Source organism: Neoarius graeffei, chromosome 6 (genome assembly GCF_027579695.1).
Source record: "Neoarius graeffei isolate fNeoGra1 chromosome 6, fNeoGra1.pri, whole genome shotgun sequence".
In the NCBI taxonomy this organism is placed as follows: Eukaryota; Metazoa; Chordata; class Actinopteri; order Siluriformes; family Ariidae; genus Neoarius; species Neoarius graeffei.
The window spans coordinates 51,051,536-51,078,477 of NC_083574.1; the positions used below are offsets into that span (position 1 = coordinate 51,051,536).

The following is a 26,942-nucleotide window of genomic DNA, read 5'->3' on the forward strand; positions in this document are numbered from 1 at the left end:
GACTGTAATTTCATCTGTGCTGTATGTCAAGCATGTATAGCATATTTGACAATAAAGTTGACTTGACTATGAAATGAGCAGTAAGTAGGAGAGTTATACATGGTATCATACCTAAATTTTATCAGAAATATAGATACGATACTATGATTCTCCCCAACATGCTACATTAGATAAGCTAACCCCATTTATAAAAGATACACTTATATATATGACATGTCTCATCTCATCTCATTATCTCTAGCCGCTTTATCCTGTTCTACAGGGTCGCAGGCGAGCTGGAGCCTATCCCAGCTGACTATGGGCGAAAGGCGGGGTACACCCTGGACAAGTCGCCAGGTCATCACAGGGCCGACACATAGACACAGACAACCATTCACACTCACATTCACACCTACGGTCAATTTAGAGTCACCAGTTAACCTAACCTGCATGTCTTTGGACTGTGGGGGAAACCGGAGCACCCGGAAGAAACCCACGCGGACACGGGGAGAACATGCAAACTCCACACAGAAAGGCCCTCGCCGGCCATGGGGCTCGAACCTGGACCTTCTTGCTGTGAGGCGACAGCGCTAACCACTACACCACCGTGCCGCCCTATATGACATGTATTTGAGATATATATATTACACAAACACCATGGCATTGATTCGTGCAATATACATTATAAATAATATAATGAATCACTGAACAGGCAAAATAATTTTCAACCTACCTTTGTGTCTTTTGGTGTATATGTGAAGTTCGATAGTCCTTGTCCCTCTACTAGTGTGGTTTATCATGTCAGAACACAATGAGCAAAGTACTTTTCCTGGGACGTCTATTTTCCATATGTGATCACCGAGCTTCGTTGTGATCTCGACATTCAGTGTTCTTTCTAACCAAGCCGATCGAAAACAGTTCTTTATTCCTGCACCTTTATCAATCTCCCTCGCTCGATCCTCTTCTTTCTTATCTAGGACTTTTGCCATTGTCGATATGCTAAAATATCCCGCCTGAATACGTGTCTTTCCGATGTTACCAATGCGTATCGTCAAACAGTGTGCATGGTCGGTGAACGGCGATTGCAAGCCACGCGTGGAGAGCATGCGTACTTGTGTTTATACACTGCACGCGATTTCCCGAAAATTCTCCCGCAAATAAGTCGAACACTGTCGCAAAAGTGAACGTTAATTACGACATGTCGAAAGACTCGAGTGTGTTAACCCGGAGCCCACCAAGAATCAAGACGTTATAAGGTGACCACAGATCGTTGACCATACCACCCCCGAAAATTTCTCAACGGATTTACATCGATCTCCAAAACGATCATTTTGGTCTGAAAAAGTCGGAAATCCGCCGATCGGCGGAAAATTCTCATCCCTGGACAGATGTACTAAATAGTACCAAGTAATCCAGTACAAATTTGGCAGCTAGAGAGAGAAACAGAATGTATCTGCACCTAAGAGACATGACTAGTAGCATTATAGCTACATTATTAACTTTTTAGAAGTAAAATCAATTAAAAAAAGTTAAATCTTAGCATCAGAAAAATAACAGCTGATCACCCAGCTCTACAGGAAACATCTGGCAGTTGATGTTGAGGTTACAATGTGTCACTAGGTTACTGTGATTTATGATATTGCAATCATAAAACAATGTGTTTCTCACTTTATATACATCCTCCATACAACAGGTTAGCTCTGACTCAGGTACAACATCCTCTCCTGGAACACTTGCTGCCTCTAAAATATGAAAAAAATATATATATATACACAGTAATGGAAAATGTTAAGAGTCAAAACAGTTTAACGTTTCTATTCTATTCTATTCACTGAAAAGATTCAATGTCCACCCCAGTGAAGGTTTACAACTCATACACAGTGATGATGTGGCACAGTCAGTCACATAACTGCAGCCCTTGCTGGACATTTTAACAGCAGAGAAATCTATACTCAATCAGTCACAAGCTATTTAAAGAAAACTGCAGTCTTTACACACACACACACACACACACACACCTGGGACTGATGCACAGTGTTGTAAAGGTGAGAGGAGAGGAGACAGTAAGAAGCGCTGGGCAAACTCAGGCTGATCCTGCACCATGGTGAGCGCCGTCCTGGTGGCCACTCGCTGGAACTGCAGTGCTGTTATCTTGTCCTTAAAATGGAGTAGATCTAGAACCTAAACACAGCATGGTAATGTAATTAGAGAACAAAAGCGTAATAGAATTCCAAAGTAGTGAGATTATCAACACAACATATCAGGATTTTTTAGCTCCTGACATTATAGGTCACTGAAATCCTACAAAATGAAGCGGGGGCATATGATAAGTGGTTAGCGTCCGAGATGGGAGTTAAGCATGACTCTAACCATGTGTATGCAAGATGGAAGCATTGTGCATCTTTTTTTTTTTGTCATCCATATGGTGCAACAGCAGTGTATAGCTCCATGTGATATGATATCAACAACAGATTAAACATAGTATACCTGTGCCTCAAATGACACATTTATGTACTATTCTAGACAACTTTTATGCATACTGTTTACATACATAAAAGCATATCCTACATACTAGCCTTCTAGATCATGGGGGTCAAAATATATGGCCCATGGGGTGGGACCAGTCCAATAACCTTCGAATATAGCCACCAAATTAATTTATAATTTATGTTCTAATTTAAAATCCCTTTGTGTGCCGTAACTGAATAAAAAAAAACCCTAAATAAATAAAAATAAAGTTTGTTTCTGTCTAGGTTTTAATACTACAAAATGTGGGTGGTGGTGTAGTGGTTAGTACTGTTGCCTCACAGCAAGAAGGTTCTGGGTTCAAGCCCAGTGGCTGATGGGGGGGGCTTTCTGTGCGGAGTTTGCATGTTCTCCCCGTGTCTGCGTGGGTTTCCTTCGGGTGCTCCAGTTTCCCCCAAAGACAAGCAGGTTAGGCTAATTGATAGCTCTAATGTGTGTGGCTGTGAGTGTGAATGGCTGTTTGTCTCTATGGCCAAGTTTACATTAGACCGTATCTGTCTCTTTTTCTTCGCGGATGCACTGTCCGTTTACATTAAAACGCCTGGAAACGCCGGGAAACGGGAATCCGTCAGGGTCCATGTATTCAATCCAGATCGTGTCTGGTCCGGTGCTGTGTAAACATTGAGGATACGCGGATACGCTGTGCTGAGCTCTAGCTGGCGTCGTCATTGGACAACGTCACTGTGACATCCACCTTCCTGATTCGCTGGCGTTGGTCATGTGACACGACTGCTGAAAAACGGCGCGGACTTCCGCCTTGTATCACCTTTCATTAAAGAGTATAAAAGTATGAAAATACTGCGAATACTGATGCAAATACTGCCCATTGTGTAGTTATGATTGTCTTTAGGCTTGCCATCCTTCCACTTGCAAGTGGTAAGTGACGCGCATGCCCGACATGCACTGAGATCACACACACAGCGGCTCAGTCCCGAATCACTGCTCGTGCACTTCACTCGCGCGCTCTGTGAGCTGCGCAGGGCCGGAGTGCGCACCCTCCAGAGGGCACTCGCTGTTCAGGGCGGAGTGATTTGGAGCGCAGGATGCCTGCGGAGCCGAGCGTATCCGTGTATTGGCGTTGCTGTGTGCACGCAAATCGTGTATTGGCGTTGCTGTGTGCACACTAATCGTTTTAAAAACGTTAATCTGATGATCCGCTGATACGGTCTAATGTAAACCCCACCTATGTGTCGGCCCTGTGATGATTTGGTGACTTGTCCAGGGTGGACTCCGCCTCTCGCCCATAGTCAACTGGGATAGGCTCCAGCTTGCCCATGACCCTGCACAGGATAAACGGTTATGGACAATGTGGGTGAATACTTACGCAAAATAGTATATGCTAAAACTATAATTTGAAAAAACCGTAGCCACTGTTTTTTTTTATATATATACTTTTTTCTTTATATGTGTTACCTCTGGGTGATATTATTTGTAAGCATGGTATTAGTTTCCACTGTTATGCTGATGACACACAGTTGTAAGTTTCTGCAAAACCAGATGAGAGACACCAGCTTAATAGAATTGAGGAATGTGTGAAGGACATTAGACACTAAATGCTTATTAACTTCCTTCTGCTTAACTCTGGCAAGACTGAAATACTTGTACTCGGACCACATGCAACTAGAAGTAAGTTTTCTGATTACACAGTAACTCTGGATGGCCTTTCTGTTTCTTCACGTGCAGCAGTAAAAGACCTCGGGGTGATTATTGACCCCAGTCTTTCATTCGAAACTCATATCGATATTACCCGGATAGCTTTCTTTCATCTCAGAAATATCGCTAAGATAAGAAATTTTATGTCACTACATGACGCGGAAAAACTAGTTCATGCTTTTGTTACCTCCAGGTTGGACTACTGTAATGCCTTACTGTCTGGATGTTCCAATAAGTGCATAAACAGGCTCCAGTTAGTTCAAAATGCAGCAGCAAGAGTCCTTACTAGAACTAGAAAATATGATCACATCACCCAGTCTTATCCACACTGCACTGGCTCCCAATCAAATTTCGTATTGTTTATAAAATACTACTACTGATCTTCAAAGCACTGAATGGTCTCGCACCACAGTACCTGAGCGAACTTCTGGTCCTCTAGGACCCGCCACGCCTACTTAGATCAAAAGGTGCAGGCTATCTGCTGGTACCTCGTATAGTGAAGGCTACATCAGGGGGCAGAGCCTTTTCTTATAAAGCCGCACAGTTATGGAACAGCCTTCCAAGTAGTGTTCGGGAATCAGACACAGTCTCAGCGTTTAAGTCTAGGCTGAAAACATATCTGTTTAGTCAAGTCTTTTGTTAATTTTATTAGGGAAAGGAGTAGATCTGGAGGGTCCTCAGTCATAGAGTGTTTTGGTAAGCTGGGATGCATGAATGCTGTCAGTCCCCCACTCACTTGCTCACTTGAGTTTGTTGATGGTGTAGTGGCTGCTGCTTTATGTCCCGGGGCTCCCTCATGCCTGTGTTACCTTCTGGCTCTCCCCTTTTAGTTATGCTGTCATAGTTAGTTTTGCCAGCGTCCCTGCTTGCGCTCAGCACAAAATGTATCCTGTTCTTACTCATCTGGTGACATTGGGCATACCGAACAACCTGTGTTTTCTCTCTCTTTCTCTCCCCCCCTCCCCCTTTGAGTTACATGTCAATCGAGATGGTCAGCATCTTGAGGTCAGATCGAGATGCTGACCTCTTCTGCTCCTCGGACCTGCCTGATCCATCCTGGTGCCCTGTGTCTGGTTGGAGTCTCATCATATCGCTCCTGTAGAGGACGGCCCCATATGGACAGCTGAAAGTCACACTTGGAAGACGCTCTGGACACTTACAGTAATGCTTTTATGGCTGAGGACTACAGTTGACTTGCTAACTTTAGGACTACAGTTGACTTGCTAACTTTAGGACTGCAGTTGTCATGAACAGTTTTGCACTCAAGTTTCCATCAATGAACAGTTTATAACTTCAACAAAACAGACTTCGTGTTAAAACTGTTAAAAATGGGGGGGGGGGCGCACGTGGACACAGAACATGTAGGACGTGTGCTTCAGTGCTCTGAGGCTATGTGACCTATTTGTAACTTATTTCGGCGGAATATTCGACTGTACAGCTATTTCTATCGTATTATTAACAAGTTTAGAGATCATTCGACTGAGTTATGGCTACTTCACGACAGAAAGATTCGGGGAAATCCAAAAAGAGCCCTTCACAAGTCGGCGAGGTGGATGCTAGCTCGCTACAGGAGATGATGAATGCTATCAGGGACGACATATGTGGTAAAATCGACTCGCTGTCCACTGAACTGAGATCGGAGATTGCAACAGTAAGAACCGAACTGAGAAGTGCGATAACACCATTGCAACAAAAAGTGGACACACACGAGGGCACTATCAGGGAGTTGGAACATGCTGCTTCAGACCAGGGTGATCGCTTAAGCGAGTTGGAGAATGTCGTGCAAACTCTGAAAACGCAAGTGTCGCAGCTGACTGCTAAATGCGAGGATCTGGAGGGGTGTTCGAGAAGAAATAATGTTAGACTGGTTGGAATACCGGAGAATGTGGAGGGCCCAAACCCGACCGAATTTGTCTCTGGACTGTTGCAGGATATTTTCAAACTCGACCATAAACCTATCGTGGACAGAGCGCACCGCAGTTTACGCCAGAAGCCCAAGAAAGATGATCCTCGCAGACCGTTCATCATTCACCTACACTACTATCAAGATCGGGACCGGATTCTACACAGGGCCGGAGAGCTTTCCCCAGTCGTCTACCAAGACAGGAGAGTGTTGCTTTTCCCTGACTACACAGCTGCTGTGGCCAACAAACGCGGAGAGTTCAGGGAGGCAAAACGCCTGCTTCGTTCCATCAAGGAGGTGAAATTCAGGCTGGTGTTTCCAGCCCTGCTGAAAATAACGCTGCCTGATGGAACTTTGCACAAATTCGACGACCCCTCGGCCGCGGAGAGTTTATCAAGTCCATTAAACCCCTTGGACTACCCGACACAGATAATACTGCCGATGGTGAGGAAATAACCGAGTGAACTATTTTCTTCTTCCAAAATATGCGACAGGTTAACTTATTTAAGTTATCTGATTTATGTCATAACTCAGTCTATATACTGAAATGCTGTTATGGTTCTTATTTGCCACTTGTTTGAATTACCCATTTAAGTGAAGTCACTGGCCTCTACGGCACGTAGGCGGCCCTGGAATGAGCATGAGCAATTATGCTACTTCAGTGTGTTCGTCGAGTTTAAGGGGGGGTAAGCGCGCGTTATGTTCAGTTGACGCTTTAGCAAGGGAGGGGTGTATTTTAACATTTTTTGTTTGTGTTTTCCTTTATTCTTTAATCTTGTGTGTTTTTGTTTTTCTTTATGCCTGCTTAAATATTTTTTCACTTGTGTTGACAACCTGCAGTAGCTTACTTTTCAATGCCTTATCAAACATGTCATATGCAACAGTTCAATAGGAATGAGCTTAATTTTGTCAGCTGGAATTGCAGGGGTCTAAATGCACCAATGAAACGTAACAAAGTTCTGGGTCATCTTCGTAAATTAGGGGCACATATAGTTTATTTACAAGAGACACATCTAAAAGTGGTGGACCATATTAGATTGAGAAAAAAATGGATAGGTCAAATATATCACTCAAAATTTCAGGCCAAGGCGAGGGGTACAGCTATTCTCATACACAAGTCAGTCCCTTTTATCTGTTCTAATGTTCTAGCAGATCCAAATGGGAGGTATGTTGTTGTCACTGGCAAAATACATAATACTCCACTTATCCTTGCAAATATTTATGGGCCTAATTGGGACGATCATAATTTTTTCAAAACTTTTTTCTCTAAGCTCACAGATGTTGCAACACATTCTCTCATTCTTGGAGGGGACTTTAACTGCTGGATCAACCCAGCCCTTGATAGATCCTCAACCAAAACACACTCCTCATCCAGATCTGCACAATTAATTAAATCCATTATGGAGGAACTTCACATATCTGATCCATGGCGCTTTCTGTATCCAAATAGTAAACAATATTCATTTTTCTCTCCTGTCCACCGGACATTTACACGTATTGACTACTTTTTAATACAAAATAATTTACTGCCCTCTGTCAAATCTGTAACCTACAATCCAATAGTAATATCAGACCATGCACCAATTTCTTTAACAATAGCCTTTCAGGGACTTAACTCTACTCGTCCTCCTTGGCGATTAAACACACGCTTGTTATCTAGTGAAAAATTTCTCCAGTTTATATCTGCACAGATTGAAATGTTTGTAGAAATTAATAAAACTCCTGATATCTCTGCTTCCACTCTTTGGGAGACATTGAAAGCACATCTCAGAGGGAATATTATTTCATATACTGCATTTGAGAGGAGAACAAGAGAGGACGAACTGTCTAAGCTGATAGCGAAAATTGGGGAAACTGACAGGCTATATGCAGCCAATCCTTCCCCTGATTTATATAAAGAACGCCTTACCTTACAAGCAAACTTTGACATTTGTTCTACACAGAGGGAGGAAGAAATGCTATTTAGGTCTAAATGTAAGTATTATGAACAGGGTGATAAGGCGGGACGGCTGCTTGCGCACCAACTCAAAAAAGAAGCATCTTCCCACCAAATACTCCAAATTAGGACCCCTACAGGGCCAACAACGGACCCAAAAGAAATTAATGATTGCTTTAAGGATTACTACAGCTTGCTATACACTCCAGAGCACACACCAGATTCTTCTGAATTTGATCTCTTTTTTGATTCCTTGGACATTCCAAAGGTGGATGAGGAGGCGGTTAGTAGTTTAGACCAACCTCTATCTGATGGAAGAACTTAAGATTGCAATGGCTTCAATGCAGGGCGGTAAATGTCCAGGGCCTGACGGCTACCCAGTAGAATTTTATAGAGCATTTTTTCCATTATTGGCCCCTTTGCTTGTCGATATATACAATGAATCTTTTGAAAACCATACTCTCCCACCCACTCTCAATCATGCCACTATATCTTTGATTCTTAAAAAAAACAAAGACCCACTGGACTGTGCCTCATATCGGCCCATCAGCTTGTTGAATGTGGACCTAAAACTACTTTCTAAACTGTTAGCACTTCGCTTAGACCCTATACTGCCGACCATCATATCCCCAGATCAGACAGGGTTCATTAGACATAGGCATTCATTTTACAATCTAAGGCGCCTTTATAATATTATTTATAGTCAACCCTCATCCACCACCACCGAAGCCCTGATTTCTCTTGATGCTCTGAAAGCATTCGACAGAGTGGGCTGGCCGTACCTGTTTCACACTTTGCAACAATTTGGTCTTGGACAAAAATTTACCACCTGGGTTCAGTTGTTATACTCTGCTCCAAAGGCCTCTGTCAGGACTAATAATAACTTCTCCGAATACTTCCGCCTACACCGTTCCACTCGACAAGGATGCCCTTTAAGCCCACTTTTGTTCGCTATAGCAATTGAACCTCTGGCTATCCTCCTTAGATCCAACCAAGATATTGCGGGCATGTCTAGATCAGGTATAGAACACAAGGTGTCACTTTATGCTGACGATCTTCTGCTTTGTGTGTCAAACATCTCCACATCCATACCTGCTGCACTTCAGTCCCTCACAGCATTTGGCTCTATATCAGGCTACAAATTAAATCTTAGTAAGAGTGAGTTTTTCCCTATAAATGCTGCAGCTCGAGCATATCCTACTCACACTTTTCCATTTAAGATAGCAAATCACAGATTTACTTATCTGGGAGTGCAGGTCACAGAAAAGTTTCAGGACTTGTTTAAGTTTAATTTTGCAAGTTTGCTATCCCGTGTACAAAATGACTTTGAAAGGTGGTCAATTTTACCCCATCACTGCCGGCTAGAATTAATTCTGTTAAAATGAACACCCTACCTAAGTTCTCCTATCTTTTCCAGACCATCCCCATATTCCTCCCGCAAACATTTTTTCGTAAGATTGAGAACGTAATAACAGAATTTGTCTGGAACGGAAAAACACCCAGAATTCGTAAAGCGCTCCTCCAAAGGCCTAAGAGACTTGGAGGCATGGCATTGCCTAATTTACAGTACGATTATTGGGCTGCCAATATTAGAACCTTGCACTTCTGGTTGCATTTAGACACTCTCAGTCCACAGCCTACCTGGCTTCAGATGGAAGCTTTATCATGTAAACCCACTTCTTTGAAGGCCTTATTGTACTCCCCTCTCAGATTTTCTCTGTCTCCATACACTAAAAATATTTGTGTTAAAACCTCAATGAGAATTTGGAACCAGTTCAGAAAGCATTTCAATCTGTGTGATATTTCCATCCTCTCTCCTCTCACTTCAAATTTAGTTTTTCCACCTTCACTGATTGATGGAGCATGGTCCTTATGGTCTAGGTTAAGTATCAAATCTTTAAAGGATCTGTATATAGATGGGGTATTTGCATCATTTCAACAATTGTCTGAAAAATATTCCTTACCTGCATCACATTTCTTTAGATATTTACAGATACGCAGCTTTGTGAAATCCTTATATCCCAATTTCCCTAATGTGCCATCTGCTAACCCCATTGACTCCCTTGTAATACCTCTTCCTAATGTGAGGGGAATGATATCCTCTATTTATAATAGAATGTATGCCTTACGACCTGTCACTCTCAATCCAATTAAGACTCAATGGGAGGAGGATCTTGGAGAGGAGATCCCAGATGTTGAATGGGAATTAATCTTGCAACGAGTACATTCATCATCAATATGTGCTAAACATGGCGTCATTCAATGTAAGATTGTCCACCGGGTTCACTGGACTAGGGTTAACTTGAACCGTTTTTTTCCTGACATTGACCCCACATGTGAGCGGTGTCACTCAGCACCTACGACACTGGCACATACACTCTGGTTCTGTCCCAAACTATCTGAATACTGGTCCAAGGTATTTGATATCCTGTCATACGTATTCGAACAAACAATTCCTCCTTCTCCGTTTACTGCGTTGTTTGGTGTTCTTCCCTCTACAATCTCCCTATCCTCATATAAAGCTGATTTTGTTGCATTTATCACTCTAGTAGCAAGGCGTCTAATTCTGCTGAGGTGGAAGTCTCCTAACACCCCTTCATTCAGTTCCCTGATTAAAGATATCCTTTATTTTATGAAAATAGAAAAAATAAGATGGAGCATGAAGGGCTCTACCCGCAAGTTCACTAAAACGTGGGGATATTTGTCTGACTACATTGACGACTTGAACCTCCCCTCTGTGACAGACTAGAACTGTGAGTACACTTTACAGACAATAGACTACTGTGGTAATATATTTTCAAGGTTGCAGGCTTTGTGTATGTACTTGTTATTGCTGTTTTTTTTTGTTTGTTTTGTGTTTTTTTTTTTTATCTCATCTCATTATCTCTAGCCACTTTATCCTTCTACAGGGTCGCAGGCAAGCTGGAGCCTATCCCAGCTGACTACGGGCGAAAGGCGGGGTACACCCTGGACAAGTCGCCAGGTCATCACAGGGCTGACACATAGACACAGACAACCATTCACACTCACATTCACACCTACGGTCAATTTAGAGTCACCAGTTAACCTAACCTGCATGTCTTTGGACTGTGGGGGAAACCGGAGCACCCGGAGGAAACCCACGCGGACACGGGGAGAACATGCAAACTCCACACAGAAAGGCCCTCGCCGGCCCCGGGGCTCGAACCCAGGACCTTCTTGCTGTGAGGCGACAGCGCTAACCACTACACCACCGTGCCGCCCGTGTTTTTTTTAATTATTATTTATTTTATCTAGGTTTTATTATAGATTTATTATTATTATTAATTTATTTATTCATGTCATGTTTTGGTTATTTTGTGTTAAACTGTGTACCATATATGGTTTGTTGGGGGGGGGGGGGGGGGGGGCAAGGTAGGGTTTGTTCTTTTATTGTTGATCTGCTGCTTTATAATCAAGGTGTGGTATCATTCCTAATGTCAGCTCCACAAATTGCATCACTTATTGTGTTTTGGACATATCCTATACCTTTGTATTTACTCTTAGAAAAATCAATAAAGAAACCTTGGGAAAAAAAAAAAAAAAACTGTTAAAAATGTTATAATCACGTTGTCTGTTATCACCCAATGAGGATGGGTTCCCTTTTGAGTCTGGTTCCTCTCGAGGTTTCTTCCTCATGTTGTCTGAGGGAGTTTTTCCTTGCCACCGTCGCCACAAGCTGCTCATTGGGGATAGATTAGGGATAAAATTAGCTCACGTCTTAAGTCATTAAAATTCTGTAAAGCTGCTTTGCGACAATGTCTATTGTTAAAAGCGCTATAGAAATAAACCTGACTTGATGAATTGGAGTTGTATGTGTACACACACATACACATTAGTCCTTTTAAAATGCATCTTTCAGATAAATAACAACTGAACATTTAAGAGGAGTTGTTGATGTGTTACTGATCCACTAAACTTATTTTTGTCTGTCCCACTTGACATTGGGGCAAGTGTAATGAGGCCTGTTACTTAAAATGAGTTTGACCGCTCTGTTCTAGAACTTCCGATTTAGTATACAAGAAAAAGAAGAACAACAACTTTATTCATCACACGTACACTTGTGAAATTCCTCTCTGCATTTAACCCATCTGAAATAGTGCACACACACATGAGCAATGAGCACACACATATACCCAGAGCAGTGGGCAGCCATGCTAAACCACCCGGGGAGCAGTTGGCGGTTAGGTGTCTCGCATAAGGGCACCTCAGCCTAAGGCCACCCCATGTTAACCTAACTGGATGTCTTTTAACTGTGGGGTAAACCGGAGTACCCGGAGAAAAACCCACACAGACACGGGGAGAACATGCAAACTGCGGTATAGTAAAAATGTTTAGGTGTAAGGTTGGAGTGTGAACTTTGAAATAAATCTTTTGATAAGCATGAGAGTGCTGGAACGTCTTGATGATTGTGTCTCCGAATATGCATCTCGGAACAGCTGGCATGAAATGAGTAACATTTCAGAGGTCAATATGGAAACCTGTCAGCTAGGAATGTTTCAGCGAGGAATGTTTCAGCTCTGACCTGCACTCTGCATTTATACCTCTTAATCTCATAGATTTACATTAATTACACAGGGGAAAAGCGGAACAATGATGCTCATATGGCAGCACAGTGTGTCCACACATATGCATAGTTATTCTTTATAAAACACAGTTATTCAAGTATAATTCAGGTTTATTAACTGCTGCCTGTTAGGCATTTTTCAACAAACCATGCCATTTTTCCACTTAAGCACTAAACCCATCTTTACCTGTGGGCACACTTGACTGTAATAACTCTCAGCAGAGAGTGACTGTTGGGGGCAAGTTGCCAGTATCTTGGCGACGGCATCACATTTTCTCCAATCTGAGTCTCCACCTAGTGGACAAAATAATGGAACACAATTAAAATCCTGAGGTAATTCAATACATAAAATCAATAAATTTTACAAATATGTAGAACCATATATTACATTATATTAGAGCCATTTAGCAGACACTCTTTCATCCAGAGTGACATACAACATACCCAGAGCAGCCTGGGGAACAGTTAGGGGTTAGGTGCCTTACTCAAGGGCACTTCAGCCACTCCTGCTGGTCCAGGGAATCAAACCAGCAATCTTTTGGTTCCAAAGCTGCTTCTCTAACTATTAGGCCATGGCTTCCCCAAATATTATATTATTATACCCATACTTTACCAAATTACTTTAATGAATAAAAAAAAGCACTGTTCCCCACCTACAAAAATAGTCTGTTACAGAAGTGTGAAAAGCATTTCAAATCAGTCACAGCCTTAACTACACTAGAACTACACCAAGGATCTTTAATGCTTTTCTGAAATTATTTATACTCCAATATCTACTAAAGAAGATAATTACTACACACTACAGTCTCCTTAACACCAATACTAGGATCTTGACGACAACACTCTTACCTCCCGATCCCTCCAGGATTGCTCTGACCACCGCTTGGACCCCATGTGGCTGCATCAACCTCTCAGAGAGCAGCTGGCCACAAAGACGCCTCAACCAGGGGGGAGCCTGAGGCAACCTGGAGCCTGGAATTGCCTGGAGGAGTACACCAGCATAAACTATGAACAGCACACACTAAGGAAATACACAGTTCAGACATAAAGAAACAGCCCAAGTGTACACCTTAGGGCCCCCCTGAAGAACCAGCAGTTCCTTGATGGCAACTGGCTGATAAACTCTTCCCAGAAGACTCTGAAGTTCTTCTTTGCATTTCTTTCGCTCTTCCACAGTGAGACCCTGTGAAAAAGAAAACAGTTATTGGAAAAAGGTCAAAGGTAATGGAGGCTGAGTTGACAACCTCAAGAATCAGCTAAACAATGCAATTGTGAAACAGTGACCTTTACCACCTCCAGATGTAAAACTCCGTGAGATTTTTACTATGTCCCTGATTGTACTTAATGGCATTTTGAACTGCTTATGCATTCTTTATAACCAGCCAAACTGACTTGTGTGGCTGAACATCCATCTGTTTCTTTTCTGTATAAAACTTGCTGGTTTTCCCCATGGTAATGAATAACAATGGATTATTTTGCAACAACGGGACTTTACGTGTGTGTAAACTCGCATTCAGTCACTAACAAAGCAGAAAGAAAAAGGAAACAATACATTTTCTGAAGACTGAGACTAATTTAAAATTAAATAGACTTTTTTCAAGGTGGACAGTTTATTTCAAGTATTTTTATGGGTATCAATAATTTGGCCACACTAGGCACAAGGTCAGAATACACACTGGCTGGGATGCCAGTCCATCACAGGGCACAATGCGCACATACTGTAATGTTTTATTTTATGTAGCAATCATTATTTTGCAGGGTACCAATAATTTTGGAAGAGACTGCTGCTAGTCGTTCAGTTTTGACCTACAACGTGGGGTTTTACTCAGGTTGTACTACTCAACATTTTCATGTACAATAGTTAATTCTGGTTCACTAATATGATTGGACAAGGGATGTATAAAGCGTGCCAGTATTAAGTATAACAGCACTGGTACATTTCAGTATTTGTATCACTCTGCTTCTCTGTGCTTACAACATGAAATTCCAATACTAACAATATTCCACTACAATGACATATTACTACACTTATTACATGCGGTCAGTCAGTCTGTGTGTGTGTGTGTCACATGGCAACACAAATGCTCTCTAGCTGTGGGTTTTTTGGGAACTAATGTTGTTGTTGAAGAAAAAAATAAAGTATTTGGTCATATTGTGTCTGAAAGGTCAGGTACTTCATATTAATTTCTTGTTTATAGAACTTGAAGAGAAACAATTGTACTGTTGTACTGAACATCAGCACGGCTGTGAACACCTACGGCACTGGGCATGCTGAAATTCACTACAATAGCACTCTCGCTCAGGCGATACTGCTTAATTTTATACAATACTCATTGCTCATTCTTGTGCAGGGTCAGGGCTCGACATTAACTTTTTAATCCACTTGTCCAGTTGGACAAGCAGCAAGATTTTTCACTTGTCCTGACCATAACCTTTTTATTACTATGTATTTACCAGTTCAGTGAAAGGAAAGTGATTAACAAAGTTTATCAAAAAGCAGGTATAGTTATGATAATCATGCTTTAATGATTTACAATTTTTCAATAAAACTCAAACTTTAACAATAAACAGAAACTATCCAATGCCCCATTATGGCACTTTTGGGCCATCCTTAAAATAAAAAAATCTGTTTCCTGTCCACCGGGTGAGCAAAAAAATCTTCAGTAGGGAGGGATTTTATATATATATATATATATATATATATATATATATATATATATATATATACACACACACTACCGTTCAAAAGTTTGGGGTCACCCAGACAATTTTGTGTTTTCCATGAAAAGTCACACTTTTATTTACCACCATAAACATGGATTAAAGAAAAAAAAAATCATCTGACTGAAAAAAAAAAGCTCCATGTCGTTGGCCCCTACCATGTCAGCGATGCGTCAAATTTTAAACGCCGTGTTGTCCATTATCCCCTCGGCCCCTACTCATAATACATTTACATAATTTTAACAATGACTAAAGCTAAGGCAAGACTTTACCATTGTCATTACTGGCTATTCATGATGAAACAAGTTTTCAGCGCAAAGTGCAAATTTATTTCAACAATACTTTAGTAATGCACAACAGTGGTTCAGAGAAAAGTGCAAGTGCAGTCGAACTTGAACCATGCTTTCAAAAGAGTGGAACAGAAAGAAAAATAGGAAAATCTGTTGAAATAAAGCCAGGAAACAAGAAAAGTAAAGTGAAAGTTCACTTTTTCTGCTTCTTCGCAGTGAAGCCAAAGGCATCTAGTTTGGCAACACCTGATGCCTGTTTTTGTTTCTTTTTCCTTGGCACAGCAGCAGGAGCTTGCCATTATCGCCCATTTCATTTCGCCAAGCCCATCTCCACTTATTCTTTACCGTTTTGTCGATGTCTGACACATCTGTGCCTTCATTTAAAAGAAGCGCGTCCATGCTGGCAAAACCGAAAGTAATTTGATGCGCTCTAGTGATGGAAATCGAAGGGCCTATGTCAGGTGGCCTTATACGCAGTACTCGAGTTGAGTGGGGATGTGGGGGGATGGCATCCCCCTTCTGAAATAAAAATCTCAAATCATCCCCTTATAAAACGGCCATCCCCCCATCACATCCCTTGGGCCATTTTACCAATTAATGTGGAAATTAGCCTACTATTATTTTAACAAATATTACTACCATTTCAACATTAGAGGCTTTGCGCAGTGATAGCCTACATGTAGCCGGATAAAAAAAGACGCATATTTATTTATTCGGTTGCACCTCTCATTTCACACCTATATGGAGGTTTCAGTCACTGAAAACAGCTACTTTTGCAAACTCTGGGCAGATTGGAGATTTCTGAAAACTCCATCTTCAGACACTCGTGTAAATCGGGAAAACGAAGCAACAGTGGGCGAGAGGGCGCGCACAAAGATAATGAGTCATAGGTGTGAATCTTTCACCAAATGCCAATTGTCCCGGTTCTTCATGAAATCGCACGAGCATGCACAAATTCATTAGGTTAACTTTCAAATAACTGTTCTTGTGCACTTGCGACACCGGAGCCTCATCCTCATCATCTCTAGCCGCTTTATCCTGTTCTACAGGGTCGCAGGCAAGCTGGAGCCTATCCCAGCTGACTACGGGCGAAAGGCGGGGTACACCCTGGACAAGTCGCCAGGTCATCACAGGGCCGACACATAGACACAGACAACCATTCACACCTACGGTCAATTTAGAGTCACCAGTTAACCTAACCTGCATGTCTTTGGACTGTGGGGGAAACCGGAGCACCCGGAGGAAACCCATGCGGACACGGGGAGAACATGCAAACTCCGCACAGAAAGGCCCTTGCCGGCCACGGGGCTCGAACCCGGACCTTCTTGCTGTGAGGCGACAGCGCTAACCACTACACCACCGTGCCGCCACACCGGAGCCACTTTCCTGAATTTTTAGCTTTCGAGTATTCGCTTCTTTATCTATTTAATCAATGAATTTGTCACATACATTAAATTACTAATGTAAAACATTAGTAGCCTATTTAAGCAATAGCTGTTTTCTCCACTGTTTTCCGACCTTTTGTGCTTAGTGAATGAGACACTTCATTACACTCCACTGACCGACTTCCAATTCCGGACTTTTTTGAAAATGTAAAATATAGGCCTACGAGATGGTTTTTTGGGACTTAATTTGCGTTGGTCCTTCACTATTAATTTTTGAGACTGATGAGGCACTAAATACTGTGGAATTATTTTCTCCTTACTATGAAGTTTGGCATCTTAAACAAGTGTCGGGAATTCTTGCAGCCCGACTCTGCAGCCTCCAATGTTTAAGCGAACTGCTGAAACCATAATGTTTAAAGATTAAATCGTAGGCTAATCAAACCAAAGAAAAACACAGCCTTTCCAGAACATTGTCTGCCAAAGCCTGTTTAACCTACAAAAGGCTTAATAGCCTAGATCTTGCTGCGGCTTCAACAGGGCTGTTTAGATTTTTCACCTGATCACCTTTCAATAGGCAAATATCATTATTATTATTACTACTACAATAGGCCTAGTATTAGTAGTAGGCAAGTAGTTGCCTAGTAGTAGGACAGCCAGATTGTTTCATCAGTGGAGCCGTCGTTAAAAGGAAACTGATGCGGAGCACCGCGGCTCGCCTCGGGGTGAATCGCGTCCCGAGGCACGGGGCTGGCCCGCCCTGGCAGTGCTGGTTCGTTGGGGAGAGGGCAGAGGTATCTGGCTGTCAAGTTTGGAGAGGCTGGGACCTCCCTTGGCTGAGTTACGAGCGTGCAAAGTCGGGCTGGAGCCGCCGATAGAAACGAAACTCAAGCCGAGCACCGCGGCTCGCTGCCTACGCCGAGCCTCCCCGGGACTAGACAGTAGCATAGGCTGTATTTATTTATTTAGGCCTATCTAGCGCAACAACTTATTCCTTTACATATACTCAAACATAGCACAAGAAAGGGTTCAACAACAGACAATCACAGCAGCTTGGTGAAGTTCTAAATCACATCGGTGTCAGACCTATGGGCCAACCCCCTTTTTTTCTTCCTCGGATCTGCATCAATCTCATTATTGACCTTTAGTGCTCCCAGTTGACGGAAATCCGTCGTAGCGACGGAAAACTTTAATCCATGCATAAGTTGTAAAATGAATAGAAAATATAGTCAAGACATTTTTCTGGCCATTTTGAGCATTTAATCGACCCCACAAATGTGATGCTCCAGAAACTCAATCTGCTCAAAGGAAGGTCAGTTTTATAGCTTCTCTAAAGAGCTCAACTGTTTTCAGCTGTGCTAACATGATTGTACAAGGGTTTTCTAATCATCCATTAGCCTTCTGAGGCAATGAGCAAACACATTGTACCATTAGAACACTGGAGTGAGAGTTGCTGGAAATGGGCCTCTATACACCTATGGAGATATTGCACCAAAAACCAGACATTTGCAGCTAGAATAGTCATTTACCACATTAGCAATGTATAGAGTGGATTTCTGATTAGTTTAAAGTGATCTTCATTGAAAAGAACAGTGCTTTTCTCTCAAAAATAAGGACATTTCAAAGTGACCCCAAACTTTTGAACGGTAGTGTATATGGATGGATAAGAAATCGCAATGCTGTGTTTGCTTTTTCTTTCAGTACTTTTTTATTACAAAAGCAGACACATTTAATAAAATATGACAGTTTAATCAACTGAAACTTGTACAAATACTTTAATATTATTATAAAACCTACCGTGCAGGAACAGGCGTCACCACAGACGGTCCTTGGCATTTCACTGCCTCTTTGATTATGTCCTGGCGGCCGTCTAAATACCACAAGCAGTTTGTAATGTTCATTACTACATTTGTTCCTTTAGTTTGGCCAGTATGTCTAGATAGACAAGGTCCTTCTCTCTGGATGTCTTTTATAATTTCGTTGTGTAATTCGTTCTTTTTATTTGTGACATAGTTTTTAATTCTGTCCAGCCAACCTGCATTAGTTCCGTAAACGCATTTTTTTGTTCGGTTCCGTTCTCATTTTGAATAGATCTATTAGGTTCTCCTACAGATCTGTCAGGGTCATTAACAAAGTAGGTAATGAATTTCGCATAACAAAACTCAAAAGCTGTTTGTAACGTCTCGGATGGATCAAGATCAAACGAATTTTCCAGTAACGGTTTGTGATGGTCCGGCACACGGACTTTTTGTAGTTCTAAATCGAGCGTTAGGCCTAGTTCGGATGAAATTACACTATTAAAATGATCACTGAATGATTTGTTTTTCTGAATCTTTACTATTTTGTTGTTCGCTAGAATACCATTTTGCGATTTCACACTTAAGCAAATGTTTGAAAACTCCGGATCTCCTTCCTTCATGGTGGCTGCCATTTTTTTGTGCCGCACGGCGCATGCACAGAGCTGATTTGATTCTATATTCTGCGCGGAATGCATAAATGTCAAGTTCGATTTTAGATTTACGAACCCGAAAAAAATGTCGAAAAACTGGCGTTAAAAAAAAATTTCAACCGCACAAACGGCACTCGCCCGGCCGGTGGACCGGAAACAGAACATTTTTTAATAATGGCCTTGTTGTCATAACCCATTACCTGATCTACAGTTTTAAGAGTTATTAGGCAAGGGGACACTTTCGTGTAGTCTGAGGTAAAGTGGGTTCTGGATTTTAGTTTTTTGGGGCACTCTGCCATGACGCTTCTGGATACACTGAACTAATGGACTCTCAGTCCAGGAGAGAAGACGTAAAACCAGCCTACACAGAACATGGATTGGTCTACTTAGCAAAACAGAGCAATCAGGATGCACTCTGTCTCATTCTCGCCCTCTCTCTCGCGCTTGCTCGCTCGCTCAAGATTCCGGGATGTTGTATTTAATTTGCGGGCATCATGGAGCCATCATCAACATGTGGGAGAGTCTGAGAACTTCTGGGAGAGTTTGGAATAATTCAACTTGTCCCATCAGACAGGCAGAGACGAATTTGACTTGTCTGGACCAAACATTAAATTGTCCCGGACAGTCAGACGACCATTAATGTCGAGCCCTGAGGGTGCCAATAATTATGGAGCTAGTAGTTCAGCTTTAAGCTAGAACAAGGGGCTTTAGCAAAGTCTCTCAGTTTTAAATTATTATCTGTCATTAGTGTTGTAGTCAAGATCACCTAAACTGAGACCAAGTCATGACCAAGACCAGAGTGTATTGAGACTAAGACAAGACCAAGACTTTGAGGGATTGAGACCAAGACCAGACTAGTGGGTGTGAAGGGTGGTGGGGAGGGGTGACGGCCATTAACAGAAAGAAAATTTTCAAATTAGCAATTAATCACGTTATCAGTCACATTTGAAGCAGGAAATTTTACAATCACAGTGACGAGGTTAACAAAAAAAAAAAAATCAGACAATGCAGAGGCAATTTATTGAAAGCCCTGCAGTTGTGGTCTTGAAATAAAATCTGGAATTCTCAATGTCTGAGACCAAGACAAGAACAAGTAAAAATACACTCAATTCCAAAACGAGACAGAGCCCTTCAAACAATGGTCTTGAAACCAAGACCGGTCTCAAATACTACAACACCGTCTGTTATGTGTACAGTCTCTACAGAGCCCAAGTTTCCAGCCTCCATACCACTGTCAACAATCTCCTTAGTAGGCGTATCAGATGCTTGCTGGCCGTACTGTGAAAATTGTGCATGCAGACGTTCATCTAAGTTTCCAAATCTGTCATTGCTTAACTCTTGAATATTTTCTATGGTGAATACTATCATTAAAAAGCTTATAATCTCTGCTTTCCAAAGAAATATCTCTCATTAAGATCTGTTCAGTACTTTGGGAGTAACGGCAGGCTGAATTTGGTACAACAGAGTAAAAACTCTAATCACGTGATGTTGGGAAACTGAAGGTGTTTTTTGAGTCACGGGAAAGTAGTCAGACTCTTGCTCTTCTGATCAGTTTCCAACTGGATTACTCATGGATATTAGTCAGATATCCTTTAGAGATATTCTCGAGCTCTCACTGTTTCGGAGGACACATTCAGCAAAATTTTCCGTCTGCTAGTTTTGACGTTATGATTCATGAGAGACTTTGAAGTGAGTTTTCATAGTTTTATCTACTTTTTTTCAAATCAAACTGATTGACGTAAATAAATAACTATTTTAGAATATAACTGTAGCTGTTTTGATGAAAAATACTGAGATCTTAGTGGTCAGAATGATATTTCAAAAAACTGGAAGTCAGAAACACGAGTGTCGATTTCAATTCAATTAACTGAAATTGTTTATTGGATGTGGCTCACACAGTTTTTTTTTAGGCTAGCCTTGAAAGCTGTGAATATTAATCAAAATAATTACTTATATTCTTTCATATAACACACTAGTAGGCCCTACTTAGAAATACAAAGGCCTACAGAGCACAAAGAGGGTATTAGAAATAATCTTTTATTAGTTTTTTATTTTGATACAGAATGGTAGATGTGAAGGGCAGTCAGTGCTTATTTATGCTTATTTTATAATTAACATTGATTTCTACTTCTTTGTGAGGTATAAATGAGAGTTAAGATCAGTTATATTGCACAAATAAAGCTATTTGGTGAAACTTTGAAGAAGAGACTGTAGGGCTGTGCGATATATCGAATATACTCGATATATCGCCGAAAATTCTGTGTGCGATACATAAAATTATTATATCGTAACTATCGAGTATTTTATGGTCATCTTCCGACTTGCGTTCGTTTCGTGTTTGTTGTGTTTGTTTAAAACATTTCCTGGTGGTTTTCTCCCTGTCCCTCAGGCAGTAACGTGAGAGGCTGCCTAAGGGTAAAGAAAACAATAACATCACGCACTCGCCAACCAATCCCGGGCGACATCTCGGTGCTGAAAGGAACTTCCGGGAAGATTTTCTAGTTTCGGTTGTGTTGCCAGATTGGGCGGTTTTAAGTGCGTTTTGACGGGTTTTTAACATATTTTGGGCTGGAAAACGTCAGCAGTATCTGGCAACACTGCCGGCGGGAAGATTTCCTGGTTCCGGTTTCCAGCACTGACCCAGTTCGTGCAATCGCTGATTTTGCATAGGCTACCGTGTAAGCTCTGGCAAATTCAGCGACAAATTAAAAATGGAAGCGGACGAATTGGTTCCTAAAAGAACTAGTAAGGGGTCAGTCCAGAGCCGGCCCGTGGCATAGGCAATATAGGCAAATGCTAAGGGCGCTGCGTCCATCCAGGGGCGCAGAAACGGGGAGAGAAAAATTATGACTTCCACTATTCTGAAAACGAGTCAGCATGATAATGTCTTAGCCTAATTTAATTGTACAGCAAAGCATGTAGTCAGGGTGCGATTTGTCAAAAAAAGCAGGGTGGGGTGTGGTGGTGGTTGTTAATCATGAAACAATAAGCACTTAAGTGCACATCCGCGGCTATTCTCTGTTTTGGCCATGTAATAGCCTAAGTGTTGTTGGCTAAAGAGTGTTTTTGCATAACGTAGATAACTGACATATGATCTGTTGCTTGTTTTGAATATGGCTGTACTTGGAGCAGTCTGTCGGTGTCGTTGAGCAGTCTGGGCTGAAGTAAAGGTCTTTTATGCACTGAACACGTTTCGCAGCGAGATATTCCAATGGTGCCTGGCACGTTTTTTTTTTTTTTAATAAAACAAAGCTGCTTTGTTGATCTGTGTTCTCATTAAAATGACAGTTTAGCAGCTCATTCAAGTAACCATGTTGCGAAGAGCTTCCTGGAGGAAAATATAATAAACGCGTTGAAAACAAGAAACAATCTCAGTGCGTCAAGACTGCAGGGAAACGAAACAAGCACTCAGATGTGTTCTCTTTACCAGCGCCGGCAATTGCCTAGAGCATAAAGTGTGCCCGGGGCGCCAAGGGCGACCAAAACCCCACCAAAAAGGAGGGATGGGAGTTATTGAATGGAGATGTTACCAAGTACATCAGTGATGTACAGTGTTTTCAACCACTGTGCTGCCGAACTCTAGTACCGCGGAACACTAGTGTGCCGTGAGAGATCACTAAGTGTACCATGGAAAATTATAGAATGACTGTATATTGTAAATATTGGCAACAGCGTTTTAGTTTCAGTCAACATTTTCTATTGGTGATGTGCCTTGAGATTTTTTCACTGAAAAAAGTGCCCCCTGGTTCATGAAAGGTTGAAAAGTTTTTTTACAACACCTCTGATGCGGCTGGGGATGTAGAAATACGTGCTCCTTACCTCTGCTGTTACACTACCTGTGACAGTAGCTTCTGCTGAAAGAAGCTTTTCAAAATTAAAACTGCTGAAGACATACTTAAGGTCAACAATGAGTCAAGAACGTCTGAATGGGCTTGCTCTAATGAGCATCAACCAAGAGATCTCAAGAGAAATATCATTTGATGATATTATCAAGGAATTTACCATTAGGAAGACCAGATGAGTCCCATTGTAATGTTACTTCAATAACAAAGTACCCATAATAGCACTTTTGTTTGAAAATACAGCCCATTGATGTCCTAACAGGGTGCTTAAGTTTGCACAATTTAGAATTGTAGAATTTTTTATTCATTTAATTTGTTAATTCTTCAGAGATGACTTAACTTTTAATAGCAAAAAAGAAACTAAAAATAAGTTCTTGTTTATTGTCCATGCACTACACTTTGAACAGGGTGCGGAAGAGTTTTTGCCCATTATATGGAGATATGTATGTATTGAATTTGTGTGGTCATTTTACTTTGTGACACTTTATGTGAATAATGATAATAATAACAATAATGAAAAAGATAAAAATGACTTCTTGTTTATTGTCCATGCACTGTACATTGTTTAATAGTAATAGAATAGAGTGATTAGATTAAAGTGTTATTAAAGGTTTTTTTTTTTGGTTTTTTTTGTTTTTTTTGGGGGGGGGGTTGTGTATTATCATTCAATTTCTCTTAGAAATAGGCAAGAAACGAAACATTCTGTTGGGGTATGTAAACTTTTGCCCACCACTGTATATACATCTGAGAGGCAGAGCCAGAAAACATTCAGTTCAAAAGTGTGCAAAGAGAAAAATGATGTTTTGCAGATCTCTCTCTTCTCTCCCTCAATCTCTCTCTCTATTGTGAATGTTCCAGTGGTTCTCAGTAGTCAGGTTAATAGCTTGGAGATCTATTTTTTTAAATAATTTAATGAATGAGCACTTTTCTTATTTAGGCTAAATGTCTTTCTCAGTGTTAAGCTTGCACTTTACTGGTTTGAGCTCTGAGCAGCTCTGTATTGTATTGCCCCTTTGTTGCAATTTTCAAGATTGTTTTTGCAGTTTGTGCCACATCTTTGTTGAATAAAAATAGTCTTATTTCAATTCAATTGTGATTAATCACTAACATGACAATTTAAAATGTGTTGTTGAAAACCACCTGTAAAGTTAACCAAGAATGTTATTTAATCTGCAGGGATTGTAGTGAAAACAGTAAAGAGTAAAAGTTAGATTTCATGGGGTCCTTTAGAGGAGATTTAAATATATCGAGATATATATCGTGAAATGGAGAAAATGTATCGGGATATTCATTTTTCCCCATATCGCACAGCCCTAAGAGACTGTACTGATTTAATGCTGTTTCTCTAATTAGCATAACTAATACCAATTAAATACTACAACCCTGATTCCAAAAAAGTTGGGACAAAGTACAAATTGTAAATAAAAAAGGAATGCAATAATTTACAAATCTCAAAAACTGATATTGTATTCGCAATAGAACATAGACAACATATCAAATGTCGAAAGTGAGACATTTTGAAATTTCATGCCAAATACTGGCTCATTTGAAATTTCATGACAGCAACACATCTCAAAAAAGTTGGGACAGGGGCAATAAGAGGCTGGAAAAGTTAAAGGTACAAAAAAGGAACAGCTGGAGGACCAAACTGCAACTCATTAGGTCAATTGGCAATAGGTCATTAACATGACTGGGTATAAAAAGAGCATCTTGGAGTGGCAGCAGCTCTCAGAAGTAAAGATAGTAATTCTGCGCCGACAAATAGTGGAGCAATATCAGAAAGGAGTTCGACAGTGTAAAATTGCAAAGAGTTTGAACATATCGTCATCTACAGTGCATAATATCATCAAAAGATTCAGAGAATCTGGAAGAATCCCTGTGCGTAAGGGTCAAGGCCGGAAAACCATACTGGGTGCCCGTGATCTTCGGGTCCTTAGACGGCACTGCATCACATACAGGCATGCTTCTGTATTGGAAATCACAAAATGGGCTCAGGAATATTTCCAGAGAACATTATCTGTGAACACAATTCACCGTGCCATCTGCCGTTGCCAGCTAAAACTCTATAGTTCAAAGAAGAAGCCGTATCTAAACATGATCCAGAAGCGCAGACGTCTTCTCTGGGCCAAGGTTCATTTAAAATGGACTGTGGCAAAGTGGAAAACTGTTCTGTGGTCAGACGAATCAAAATGTGAAGTTCTTTATGGAAATCAGGGACGCTGTGTCATTCGGACTAAAGAGGAGAAGGACCAGGGGCGTGTTTAGCCTATTTTTGGGGGTGCTCAAGCACCCCCCAAAATGAGCTCAGCACCCCCTAGCTCAGCACCCTCAAAAACACTGCTTTTGGACGTAATTTTCAGAAATAAGTGCCCTTGCGCACTGCGCAATGAATGTGTGCGCGGGCGTGTGTGTGTTCTTGAATTCACCTGTTACGTGATAGCTCTATGAGCAGTAAAATACCTCTCCTCCTTGCGTCCCCTCTGATTGGGTTGCCTGTCCGCGCGAGTGCTTGCTACGACATGGTGGTTTTTTTAACTGGATTCCACGCCGATGAGGAACTCGAAGTAGCACCTGAGTATTACTGGCATAGCGAGATGTGAAGGTACGGACTGGAGTTACAATTGTTAAACACAACACAATAATATGCATAATGCAATATTGATGTTCCCTGGTCTATGAACAGAATGATAAAAATGACATTTATCATCCATATCGAGATACTTTTGTGCAGAGCTGTACAAGTGCTATGGTGCTAGACCACCGTGTGTTAGTCAATTTTATTTAATGTAACATAGCGTTTACATTTGCTTATCATTCACAAATCCAAACCCTGGTCATTGTCTGGGGGGGGACAGTGAGTGTGGTTTGGATATAGCCTACATTTTCAAAATGCAGTAGTAGGTCTCGTTTAGTTAAAAATATAACGTAAATATTTGTGTCAGTGGTTGTAAATGTGTAGATATCATAGTTTATTGGGTCAGCTTCTGTTCAAACATTGCATAAGTCTAGTCTTGTCTAGTCTTCTTGTCTAGTTAAGTCTAGTCTAAATGCGGAATAAAGGTGGAAACACTGTCGTTCAAGCCAGGTGCCTGTCAGCTCTGGGGGCTAAGCACCCCCAAAGATCAGATGCTAGAATCGCCCCTGAGAAGGACGACCCAAGTTGTTATCAGCGCTCAGTTCAGAAGCCTGCATCTCTGATGGTATGGGGTTGCATTAGTGCGTGTGGCATGGGCAGCTTACACATCTGGAAAGACACCATCAATGCTGAAAGGTATATCCAGGTTCTAGAGCAACATATGCTCCCATCCAGACGACGTCTCTTTCAGGGAAGACCTTGCATTTTCCAACATGACGATGCCAAACCACATACTGCATCAATTACAGCATCATGGCTGCGTAGAAGAAGGGTCCGGGTACTGAACTGGCCAGACTGCAGTCCAGATCTTTCACCCATAGAAAACATTTGGCGCATCATAAAACGGAAGATACGACAAAAAAGACCTAAAACAGTTGAGCAACTAGAATCCTACATTAGACAAGAATGGGTTAACATTCCTATCCCTAAACTTGAGCAACTTGTCTCCTCAGTCCCCAGGCGTTTACAGACTGTTGTAAAGAGAAAAGGGGATGTCTCACAGTGGTAAACATGGCCTTGTCCCAACTTTGAGATGTGTTG

The 26,942-nt window shown here is 41.4% G+C and overlaps 1 protein-coding gene across 3 annotated transcripts in view; it reads right to left on the reverse strand.

Moving 5' to 3' along the window:
- The window catches only part of tango6 (transport and golgi organization 6 homolog (Drosophila)), an 86,804-nt gene that overhangs the window by 50,889 nt on the left and 8,973 nt on the right, over window positions 1-26,942 (reverse strand). For 2 of the 3 annotated variants that reach the window (XM_060923796.1, XM_060923797.1), the window contains exons 3-7: window positions 13,652-13,765; window positions 13,432-13,564; window positions 12,770-12,876; window positions 1,998-2,160; window positions 1,648-1,721 (exon numbers count right to left, since the gene is read on the reverse strand). In XM_060923796.1, coding sequence (XP_060779779.1) covers window positions 1,648-1,721; window positions 1,998-2,160; window positions 12,770-12,876; window positions 13,432-13,564; window positions 13,652-13,765 — 591 coding nt within the window. Of the gene's footprint in view, window positions 1-1,647; window positions 1,722-1,997; window positions 2,161-12,769; window positions 12,877-13,431; window positions 13,565-13,651; window positions 13,766-18,772; window positions 18,865-26,942 lie in introns of those variants that run through there. The other variant, XM_060923798.1, reaches the window with a different exon arrangement.